General features: G+C 34.4%; 1 protein-coding gene across 5 annotated transcripts in view; it reads right to left on the minus strand.

The window, feature by feature from the left end:
- The window catches only part of dst (dystonin), a 113,304-nt gene that overhangs the window by 78,740 nt on the left and 21,686 nt on the right, over positions 1-12,878 (minus strand). For 4 of the 5 annotated variants that reach the window (XM_028006944.1, XM_028006946.1, XM_028006948.1 and 1 more), the window contains 5 exons: positions 9,392-9,453; positions 5,290-5,379; positions 3,587-3,700; positions 2,417-2,494; positions 508-600 (listed from right to left, as the gene is read on the minus strand). In XM_028006944.1, coding sequence (XP_027862745.1) covers positions 508-600; positions 2,417-2,494; positions 3,587-3,700; positions 5,290-5,379; positions 9,392-9,453 — 437 coding nt within the window. Of the gene's footprint in view, positions 1-507; positions 601-2,416; positions 2,495-3,586; positions 3,701-5,289; positions 5,380-9,391; positions 9,454-11,117; positions 11,304-12,878 lie in introns of those variants that run through there. The other variant, XM_028006947.1, reaches the window with a different exon arrangement.

Genomic DNA, 12,878 nt, shown 5'->3' on the forward strand with positions numbered 1-12,878 from the left:
CTGGAGAATTGCACCTCAAGTACTGACGGGGAAAAAAATTAAAAGAAAAAAAAAAGCCAGCAATCTTGAAGTAAAATGTGTTACAGGCTGCAAAATGCTTAATTCCTGTAGAGAATAGCCACCATCCCTAAACACACAGCCAGAGTTAAAATAGAATGGTTTAGCTCAAACTATATTAATCTGTGAGAAAGGCCTAGTCAATGTGCCGAACTAAATATAAAGACTTGCAAACCGATGTTTACAGAAAAAGGCACCTTTACGAAGTACTTTACCAACTTTAACTTATAATTATATGCATTTTTTAAGGACTATTACATGAAATTCAAATGAATTAAATTAGCAGCTTCAAATGTGATGAAACATTAAAAAGAACTTCAAGAAGTCCAATAGTTCACCAATGTAGTGTTTTTTTTTTCATTAATGAGGCCATGAGTTCATTAATAAGAGATAAAAGAATCACTGAAAGAAATAAAGCTGCGTTACTACAGAATGAGTTGCATCACTAACCTGAAAGTGCAAAATAATGGTCCAGATCAATCCCAAGGTTAGCTTTGGATTTCCATCAGTGATGTCATCGTTCCTTATATTTACAAGTTTGACCTAGAGATATAAGATCTACAATCAGTACAACACCTCTTTATATGTTTATTAGTTGTAATAATCACACACAAAATGACTGCAACTCTGTTTTGCTAACTTTTCCTGGTCATGTACAACAACCACCACTAGGTGGCACCCTAGTCTAACAGTTCTGAATGGTTACATTTCAGGTGAACTCTGTTCAATAATGACTTTACCTAGGGGAATTATATAAACTTGCAAGGACATTACCACATACCAGAATCAGAAAGTGATGAGCCTTTAGAGCTGTCTCTCAAATTGAAGTAGAGCAAAGTCTACACTGTCTGGGTTTATGAAGAGCCATCATTAGTTCCTGACAGCCTTGTTTAACTATAAAGCTGTAATCACGCCACACTGGGAAAGGCAGATCTAAAGAAGTTTTAATAGCTAAATTACTTTATCAGTAACAACACTGCACAAACACATTTTGTTTCTAAGTTAGCTGGAATAATACATTATCTCATCTGTGGTCTTGCATGAATCCATTGTTTGTGGCTGTACGTCACATCTGGCTACAGCTCAATGAGGCTGTGTTCATCTGTACACCCTACGTACAGCCGAGGGGGAGGGGATGCAACCAGAGAGCTTTAAACTCTCTCTGCTGGAAATTTTAGTCTGCACAAATTCAATGGTATCATTTCTGTTTAGAGCAGCTAAAATGAATTTAATTTATCATAGGGAATTACAAAAGAAATGAAACAAATGAACACATCAGTTGTTACTAAGTAATGTGCATCTCTTTGTTGCCAGTGTCTATGCATGAGGAAATGGCTAACAATCCCAAAATATAACAGATCTGCACACATAAGCTGCTTATTTTAGCATTTTAGGTTTTAGGGTTTTTTACATTTTAGGTTTAAAGTTATTTGTAAATTTTATGAACATGTTTCTTCTGTCTCAATGTAATAACATTTTTGGAAAGCCCTAGTCTGAGTTTTGACTTGAATCTGCTCAAAAATCTGTGGGAGGAGCTAAAGATGAGGGTGATAGGAAGGAGGACTTCCAACCTCAAAGACCTGGTGTTCATCAGCAAATATAAATAAAGAGATACAAAAATGTTTGCTCTCTTCTTACACTGTTTTCCTATCTTTTGAGAGATGCCTGTCTAATTTCCTAGCAAAAACTACCTTCTCTGCTGAATGTTAATAATTTAAATCTAAATCTGTGTCGGCTGATGACTGAAATCAGCTGACTGGTCAGCTGGACAAAATCTCAAAATTCCGTCCTTTTCCAGGCAGTAAAACACCATACCTAAGCACTCACTGGTCAATCTAACCTCAACACTTTTTAGTGTGGTTGCTATTACTAAAGGAAGAACACTCAAATTATAAAGATCCAGTCAGACCTGGCGTGGGAATTTTTTGTCAAATCAGTGAATTCACCTTTAAGGTTCAACCTCTGTCTGTCAAAACTGTACTGGAAGAGAAAATGCTGACAAGCTTTTAGAAGTCTCAAAGTTAAAGTTGATGTTTACATTCTTTAAGGGAATGACGTTATTCTATTAGTTATGCTAACCATTCTGATCAAGTTGAAAATGAAAGGTAGCTTAAAATGAAACAAAATGAGGTAGCTTAAAATGTCAGCTCAGCAGTTAAGTTTTCCTCTTAAAGTATTATTACTGCATTGCAACTATTCCTCTCTTACATGTATGATATAGCATTCCCTTTGCTGCCATCATAAATAATTATTGATCATTCATAAGAAGAGAATGCTATAAAGAGATATTTTCTTTATGGTCTTTTTCAATTACAAGATAGAACAAAAACCTTAGAATGACCATGACCAAGTCCTTTACCTGTCGCCTCTTTAAATAATCCAGAGCTATTTGTACATTTTGGAGTCTGTGGAAGCGCATCCGTCCTCTCTCCCGAGGCTGTGGAGATAAATAGGAAAGAACAGCTGTATGCTTATTCAGATACTTAACATCAGGGAATAGGTGGGAAAATGATTAGGTAAAAAAACAAATGACACAGAACATGCATCTTACCCCCACATCTGAAGAGGTAAACAAAAGTAAAAGAACAGACAACTGACAGACATAGAATCCACAACAATTGTTGCCATTTCAAATCCACTCAAATTGTGTGCATACTCTGAATAAAGTGTGGTGAACCACCCGTGTGCTGAACATTTTCCATCTATTCAAGCCACATAGATTAGTTCAAAACAAATCAAATCTCAAAACCAAAAGGAAAAGCAACTCTTAAAGCCAAAATGAATGAAAGAAATAAATTAAGATCCATTTGGATCTCAGTGCCACCAATGATTATATAGTGCTGTATTATGATCTTCTGTGGCAAATGCTCATGAATGGCTACGGGCCACAGCACGATGAGGTAATGAAATGGAAAATGCATTCGAGCCAGGATGCAGCAGCAGAAGCAGCAGTGAAAGGCTTGAACTGCATCCAGCCATCCTGTCCCTTTCTGTAGTAAAGCAACGGCACTAAAAAAAAAAATTTTTTAGTGGTGGCTATTCAGAGAGCTTCAGCAGCTAAATATTTCCAAATCCACAATTTAAAGGCAAAGACAAAAATTAATCATCATCGAAGTTCAGACAGAATTAACTGTATGACTTCATGATGTGTGCAGATAGTGATGTGGATGTGAAAACTTTTAGAATGCTTTTTATAAATGGGTGTGGCTGATCGTGTGTTGCAGTTTTTGTAAAGAACTGATGTGAATGGTCCCAAGAAAAGCTATGCATTATTTTTATTGCAGCATAAAATTTAAACATAATTCCATTATGTCTTCATCAAAAAAAGTCCCAAAGCAAAAGTGCCTTAAAACAATGTGGAAAAAAGGAAAATATGTTCAACAATGGCCAAATAATGTCATTATCAGCTGGAGAAATAACTACCTGTAAGAAAAGAAACCCTATTGTATGAATATTTCTATGCTTCTACTCAAATGCCACAACATGAGCTGAATTAGTGGGCTATTTTAAGGGTGCAAGCCACACGTACCCCCTTATCATCATCATCATCATCATCATCCACCGTGTCTCCATGCTGCTCAACCGCACATGCTTCTCTCCCACTCACCAACCGCAACGTCTTCAGAAAATCACGCTCCCTTTGCTTTATCACCGAAAAGGCAACACATAGGGAAGAAAAGGAAGACATGGACACACACACACACACAGCCACCAAATCATAGGAAAGTTGGACAATGGACAGAATCCAGTCAAAGAATGGACAGAGGGGGATGAGGAATAGTAGGAAATAAACAGAAAAAACAAACAGGTGCTTAGAGGATGAACGTAACACTAATGTAAGAGGGGGGTGCCAGTATTAGGATGAATGAAAGAAATGATAACATGAAAGTCTCATACACTGACGTAGGCAAATAGAGTTTTAGACATATTTAAAAAATTAATCAGCAGAATTATCATAGTTAGAATTCTGTGTATAATCAGAACCTTCACAAATTACATATGACTTTCACTATAAATCCTTTTTCAATTTTCAATTTTGTCAACAGATGCAAATTATTACATTATAGAAATACAAAAAGTCCATTAACTATTATTAAATTTGAATTGGAAAGCAGACACTTTGATCTTTTTTTTTTGTAATGATGTTTATTTATTTTTATTATTATAGTTTCCGCTCCATATTGTTTTTATAGAAACAGTATAGAGCGAAAAAAAATTCCTGAAAAATTCTGGTTTACAGAGAAACAAACTGCAAACACTTAGGCTCCAAATTCAACAAAAAAAAAAATAGTACACAGACCTCTCTTCTAGTATAGTTCTTATATTTTTAAGAAAATAGTAAACAGTTTTTTCTGGTAGTAGAAAACATTTAAAAAGTACAGTGGTTTCTACACTTCTGTTGGTCTACTGTACAACCTACAGAAACCCTGCTCACCCTCAGACACAATTCACCCACAACACAATTCACCCTTCAGGAGAATTGTGTTTGTCTACACTCTGAAATTAGGTTATCCAAACTTTCTGTGATCCATTAACACTAATGTTGTACTACCTTGACCTTGAGATCGCTGTTGGGTGTCTATGCATTCCATACAACATTAACAACTTTCTCTTAAATAGGTTTTGTTGATCTTTTTATAAAAAATACACTTCTAGTGTTTTGCTGTGCAAAAGCGAACGCTAAACAGAGCATTGGGTAATACTGTATACCTCACAAGGAAAGAAATTAGGCTTTTGTATTAAATATCAAGGACAATAACACAATTTCAGTCCAATCATTTACAAAAACAAACAAAGCAACATTTAGAAACAAGGGTCATGTAATTAATTCAGCAATTTTATGTTAATATGTTAGATTTTAAAAAAGCATTTAATATTTGATGTTGATGATGAAAAAAGTCGATTTTTTTTTAGTTTACTTTAGTGGATGGAGCAGAAAAGCTGATTACAGGGATTAAAATCCCAGGATTTTCCTCTTCACTAAGTTAAAGTTACATAAGAGCAAAAAGAAAGTACCAAAGCAACCACACTGAAAATGTAGGATAGTCTGTGCTGTATGACAAGATCTCTAGATATCTTGTTTGTGTCTGGGTTATCTGACTGATCTCTTTCAAAGTGGCACTAACTTCAATATCAAAATCCAATTTCAGGTGAGCCAATCAGATTTTATTCCATGTAAATCTGAGCCCTTGTCTTTTTATGAAGCATATAAAATAAAAAGCACAAACTCACCAGTGTATCTCCAGACAAAACCTCCAACAGTGAGATCAGGTTATGTCCATCTCGTAAGTCTTCATACAGGTCATTTATGTGCTTTCGTACCTGCAGAAGCAAAAAGGAAGATAAAATGTCTGAAAGTTGACCAAATTACTGTCCTGCTGCTGCTGTTTATTCACATTTTGAATTTATTTTATAGACTACATGTGATATAGAATTTATTTGTTTAAAGTTCACACATTCTTATGCAAAATAATACAATTTCAGCTACAAGTTTCTTTATTATTACTGAACTTTTCTACTTTATATTATCCGAGAAGTTTAGAAAGACATTATTTCTACACACACATATATTTATTTTAATACATTTACCAACAACTCACAATCTCATTAACTCAAACATATTAAAATTCATGAAATGTTCTTGAAATCTGGAATCATGTCTGGAAACCAAACAAATTAGCATTACCATTTCTAACAAAAAGATTATTATACCAGAAGTTTGCTGAAGGCTACAGAAAAGAGAGGGTTTTTTTTCTGTGACTTGCTAAGAGATATTTATCCAAATGCTGTTTGTGTACGTTTGAACCTTTATTTCAACATTCTTACCCTGTGTAAATTTTGCTGAAAATTTACAATAAAATCAATCTTTGGCACTTTTTTACATGCTTTTAAAACTCTGTTAAATAGTTACATCACCATTTTCAATACTGAAAATAGAACAGTTCAAATACATAATTAAAAGCTTCCAAATTGTCCTGACGGTAAAGCCAATAACAAAAGTATGCAGAGAAGCATTTGTCATTAAAGTCTTCCAAGGTTATCAGTGTGACACTTCATCTAGCAACTTAAGAGAGGTGCTAAACAACCGCAGTCAGAGACTCTGTCCTCCCTGGCCTAAATAGCATCCCCTTGAAATCAGTCAGCTGCCCATTGACCTGCTTTAACACAGGACTTTTAGGACTTTATTCCCTGATAGCAACCACAGCTGTGGAGCCAGAATAGATCAGTATGTTTGCATTATTGAGTCAGCGAAGAAAATCTTAACCTATAACTTGGCACCTCTAATTCCTCATTGACTACATGTGAGGCCCTTAGTATGAAGAGACAAAAGTACCAGAATTCAAAATAAAAAGATGTGTGATTGACAGTTAGACTAACCAAATGCATTAATGTGTCAATTGACTATGATTAGCGGTTTAAATGAATGAGCTGCACAAATAAATTATTTCAACTGTTGTGGTCACCAGCATTGCAAGTACACAATAGGTCAATCATCTTGATTGCAGCAGACTTATTCCTAACTAATGGTCTTGATGAGTCACGTTAGCAGGTAAGAAAAACCTATGCTTTTTTATATATTTTTAAATTGCTTTTTCTGAATTGTGGCGTGTTTGACACTCCATACTGCTAAAACATACAAAGAAAAAAAATCAATATTTCTGAAAATACATGTAAAAATGATGCACCTTAATTAAAGTAAAATAAAAATGGTTTTCATCCATCCATCCATCCATTTTCTTCCACTTATCCGGGGTCGGGTCGCGAGGGTAGGAACTTTAAAAAGGTTGTCAAACTTTTTTACTTTGGTATGCAATTTCTAATCCATACGTAATTCAAAGGAGGTAATTTCATCAGGAAACATTATTTCATTGTTTTTTCTGCCAAGATTGTGTCAAGATTTACATCACTTACTGCACTGCAGTAAGTGATTCATAAAGCAAGAACTGGAACTAACAGCTTCTATGAGCCTCGAGCATTCTTCCAAAAACAAAATGGCAAATGGTTCTGTTCACCACTGTCAATCTGCCTTAAATAATGACGAAAGGACGCTAACAGTCTTGTTGTGTAAAATTTGATCCAAGAGTCATAAAATCATTAGACTGGTAGAACTGAAAGTACACTGCAGACTCTGATCCTAAGCTGAACTCTTTCTACTGTCTTTTAAAATGAATAACAGAGTCAGCATTTTTGCAGTTTTTTCACAGTAATGTCTGCATTAAGCTGGAGATAAGAGACTAAAAGGCCATCAGAGCTGCATGACTTATTATGACAAAGTGTAATGAGTTTTTTTCATGCTACAGGTGGTACAAAGCAGTGGGTTATAATTTGTCCCACGGATACTGTACATTTTTAAAATGCTGAGTAGGGGGCAAAATACAAGTTAATATTTCAGAGAGAAAAAATAACATCATACAAGTTAATATTTAAAAAAATATTTAAATTGTGCCTAACTATGCTTTGTTCAAGAGATTTACTGTTTCCCAGGTCATACTGCAGATACTCTGTAAAGTATTCTTGATGGAGTAGCACAAACAGCCCGCCTTTCTCAGACTGAACCTTTGGACACTGATAGGTCACTGTGCTCAATGTGTTTAGTGGACCATATTTGCTGTTATTTGTTTTTATCTGGTAATACAAGATCAGCATTTACGCTTTAATATTTACCTACATATTAAAACACATTGGTTTAATTAGTTATGAAATCAAATCACTTTTTAACCTGAAAATAAAACTTTAAACCAAAAGACAGAGAAGTGACAGAATCTCTTTTCTGATAAAAAAAAAAAAAATATCTGCTCAGCTTTTATTCTTCTTTTGACATTCTGGCCTTGAATTTTAATACAAAAGTTTATATATATGTTTCCTTCCTGTTGAATTAATTAGTTTCTAACAATGCCATTCAATTACAGGGAGAGAATAGGGCTAAAGCAAACAGAACATGAGAAACTGCAATGTGAAAAACAATATAGGCTTCTAAGGAAAAGGAGCTAAACTAGGGAAAACCTATTTACCTGTTTAACATTTGTAAGAGGAACTTCATCCTAGCATTCTTTCTTGTCATACTGTAATGGAAAAAAGAAAGTATATCCTCCTTTAATGCCAGGGTTCTCCATAAAAGGAGTTAAAAATTATCTGGTTCCTACAGGTTCTAAAATGATTTAAGTACTAGAGGTGTATTTAGTTTATGACAGTTTCTACATTTTGGTTTCATGTCTGATACATAAAACTCTCAGTTTTACACAAGGTGTACTTCCTTTTGCTAATGACTGCATGTCAGTATTGTGTTTATAACTGTTGTGTACTTCTAACGAATTGTATTTTGTTCAGTTGTAAAGCCCCATGTGGATACTGTAAATATGTATTAATGTCCAGTACTTTTTAAAAGACTTCATATCTCTTTACGTTTTTCCCATTTTAAGTTTCCCACATTGACCCCAAACCACAAAGCAAATCTGAAAATGTGACTTTCATTTGTATTTATGCTGCAGTGTATCAGATTTTTTCCTTCTCCTCCACAATTTCCTCTACTCTTTTGATGAATTCTTTAAAATACCACTCAAATACAAAAAGGCTTGAGGATAAAGTGTGACAAACTGATTAAATTCAGCTACAAATACTTTTGCAACACACTGCATGCACACATACATCCAACACAATGATTTCCTGCATGGTTTTTCTAATTTGCAGAACCAAAACTGGTGTCATCGTGCTAAATTAATTAGCAAAGATCATCAAAGTTTCTGTTTTTCTGTAAGGCTTTACATGCAATTCACAGCAGTCAAATTGCAACCAATAAAATTCCTTCAACATTAACAATTTTATTTTTCTTTAACAGGTAAATCAAACAATAAAAGTCAACTCAGATAAATCTCATTTAAGAGATGGCAGTGAGTCATTCCATCTGATATCTGAAACACATATACAAACATTTTCATATCCTTCATATTCCAAAAGGCGTGACAGATGAGACATGTCCATGCTTGTCTATTGTCTTAAGTGTTTCATTAAATTCCAAACACTGATGAAACTACATAGTACGCATTTCAAATTTACCTTTCAACAAAAGAAAACCTGTTGCTGCTACAGAGCAGCCACACATGTCTTCCTAAATGACTTTCAGCAAGCTTTAATAACGTCTCAGGAGGAATGTTAACATGTTAGGACCTAATAAAAAACTAGCAATAAATGATTTACTGTGTATGTTACATGAAAATGGTTTTGATAAATGTGACAGAAAAAAAGACTAGCCCAACATATAACCAGCACAGTTTTCAGATACTATCAGTTTTTATAAGCAAACATTTGCAAACTACTGCCAGATAACATGTCTTACCTTGAATAGATGCTGATTTATCCATTTTGTAAAGGTCTTTTTCTGCACTCTGTCTCTTTCATCTACAAAAAGGAAAAATATCACAACATTAATTGTTTTCTTCTCCAGTTGTTTAGGCACATTTGTTTTTGCAAAATCCATCAAGACTGAAACTCCTCCAAGCAATGTATGTTATCTAAATTAATAGGTTAGTATGTATTTTATTGTAGCAGAAACGATTACAAAGGATGGGTGAATCACTGCATGCTACAAAAGTGTGGTTGTAAGATATGCTACAAACATTTTCCTTAGTTTGGGGGATTTCAAAGTTTTACAGCTTAATTTTTTAAGCAAATTCTTCTATTTCTAGATTAACCCTGTCAGTTTTATATTGACAAGGCATTGAAAAGGGACAGAGGTCAACACTGCACTAATAACATTAAAAACAAAAATAACATAAACCAAGGTAACCAGTTACATAAACAAACATGAAATCCCTGTTGTCACTTCAAAACCACAAAACTCAATACTTTCTACTGGTTTTTTTTTTTTTTTTTTTCAAATGTAGAATTATTTGTAAACGTGAAGCTGAAGGAAAATCGTAAATGATCTTCAAGATTTTTAAAGACAGACTTTAAGTCATTTCTTGGTAGGTTTGCAATTATGTCACAATTGATAATTTTTCATATGATGGACTGAACAGTGATCCATGACATGGTTAAAGCTTCTGATGTCGTTTTATAAGCTAAATCTGAATTTCTCCACAAATTTATTCCTGACCTATACAGTGTCTTCCCCTGCTCAAATTATGCTGATTGTTCACTAAGGTCTTCTAATAATCTTCTATAGACTAGTTAGTTGATCATTAAAAGTATTGTGATATATACTAAATATTCGGTTTATGTAAAAAACATGTGAAAAAGTTAACACTGCAAATAATTCTATCACCAAAATCAATCGCTTTCTTTCTAACATTTGTAACAAAACAAGTTAACAAAAAGAGTAAGAACATAGTCCTGAAAAAACAAAAACAAATGACCACAATTCAAGTTAAAAAATATAAACAAATGATGCAGAAAAAAAGGACTCTTGCTTTTCAAAAGAAGACATGAAGCAATCCTGGAACTTTTGAGGACGGGAAAGTGTTACAGTAACACAAATGAAGTTTGTGATTTCCCAGAGGCTCTCAGCTACAAGCTGTCAAAAGCACCACAATGTTTTATTTGTTATTGTTGTTGTTTGCATCGCCATACCAACCAGACTGACATCACCCTGTGACAATGACAACACCATTGTAAAAGCAAAGGCATTTTAGGAAAAACGCAAACTGGTATCTTCAAATTCAAGTATCTATTTTGTTCCTGCAAACGTCAAGTCCTGGCCAGACACCACAGCATGTGACTTATTCCAGTGCTTACACGTTTGCATACACTCTCCTCAGAGTAATCTTTAGTGAATGCAAAACAAAAAAAAAAAAGAAGAAGAAAAAACACATGTACATGCCGATATTAATAAAGGCAACAACTGTCAGCCAGCTCACGTTTGTCTCATAACTACCACCATCAGCGGTTTCGGAGAAATATTTCCTGAACCCTAACAACAGGACCAACAGCAGATTACCAAATACCTTTCTAAGTCTCCACGGTAGATTACACTATAAGTTTTACTCAGGCAGATCAGAACAATCATTAATGAGCAAACACTGACGAACCCAATCATTTAAGAAAACTGTAACATAAGTACTGACCCATGCAGCACATGAGAGTTACCAGATGTGCTCTGTGATCCCTTTCAGTTTCAAGCAGGTACTTCATCCTGTGTGGCAGTTTCCGACCGGCAGACAGCAGGATAGTGGTCCAGTTAGACAAATGTTGTGTAAATGAACGACCAGAGAAGCTGCTTTAGTCTCTCCGAGCTTCCCTTTCTGCCCAACAGCCTCCGAGGGAGCTGCAACTCCCTCTCTCATCAAGGATCCAGAGCGAGTCCTGTCAGGTTTTCCATGGCTACATGCTATTTTGAGTTTCCATGCGGTTTGGTGTTTATCTAGCAGCAGCTCGTCAAGGTAGTGAAGAAAGAAAGATTTTTACAAATGCATCCATTTTTAGTGCCAGGATGATTTCAACTCACCATAATATAGTGAGTTAACTCAGCATATTAATTATTATATAATTAATTTTTAAGCAAGAAAATAAAGGATTAAACAAAATTAGCTGTCTGGTGCAGTTGTTTGTGTTTTTTTAATCATCACAGTCATCTAAAAACATCCAGGAAAATACAAATCAACCACCTGATTGATAAGATATGAAAACAACCAAAACAGATGATAAGATTTAAAAATATCCATTGTTCATTTCTAACAGACGATTGCTTTTAAAAATGAACCAACTACTTTATTGAGCCAAAGATCTTTATAAATGGATGCCGACTTTTTGTAAATGTTAGAAATATTCATGTTAAGCTACAGAAATTATTGTAGCTTTCATTGCACTATTCAAATTCAAAGTGAAAAAGCTACTATCACATAGAAAATCCTTCAAAACGGTCATAAACCAAAGAAAATGTACGACAAGGGTACTTTAAGTGTTCTGGTACTCTATCCTCCACAGATTTTTCCATTTAGTTCATCTAAAAATAGTCTATGAGTAAGAGGCACTGGGAATTGGAAAGTGAAGTGGTGTGACAATTATTCTGAATAAAAAATGTCAAGTAGAAGATGAAATATTTCAGTGTCACATTATGTCACTGTAACATGAACCAACCAATTTTCATCTGTAAGCAGAGCCCACTTTCCTGCCATATTCAAATATTCTACAAGACTTTTATTTATTTATTTATTTTTGGGGGGTTTAACCTTAAATAACCTGATTCCAAATCAAAAGAGAAAAGCTTGGAGACATCCTAGAAAGTCAGTACCATGAGGCCTCAGCCACACTAGATGTAATAGAGACAGCTAGTGTGCAATAGCAGATTGATCCACTGTTGAAGCGAGGGGAGTTCAGGTGGCAGAACAATGAATAAAAAACGTACATGGTTGATTCCCCAAAAAATTGTGGAACCAAACCTGGAGTTTCAACCTTTTTGCCTCTCCAGACACTTTTTTCCTCAAAATTAACGTTAGGCTTTTAGAAAAGCAAAAGTAATTTTCCAAAGCACATCTGTGAAACAATTTTTTCTTAAATTTAGGGTAAGAATCATCCAAATACTTAAAGAAAAACTACTCCAAGTCTGATTCTAATTTTGTCAATAAATAGTATAGCTTAGGAGTAAAATAATGTCCGATAAACATTAGTGTATGTTGTGGTGGAAAATATTTTTTTTTCTGCTACAATATCAAACTTAATTTACTGTAGTTGAGTCTAACAATAAGCAGATACTGTCTAGTAATATATGTGCCTTATATCTCTATGACCTGTAAAAAACTTTGTGGTTACCATTTTTTTAAGAATGTAAAAATAAGGGTTGTTAATCACGAGTTAAGGCAAATTCCTTTTACTACTGTTCATTTTTT

The sequence above is a fragment of the Xiphophorus couchianus genome, chromosome 22 (genome assembly GCF_001444195.1).
Source record: "Xiphophorus couchianus chromosome 22, X_couchianus-1.0, whole genome shotgun sequence".
In the NCBI taxonomy this organism is placed as follows: Eukaryota; Metazoa; Chordata; class Actinopteri; order Cyprinodontiformes; family Poeciliidae; genus Xiphophorus; species Xiphophorus couchianus.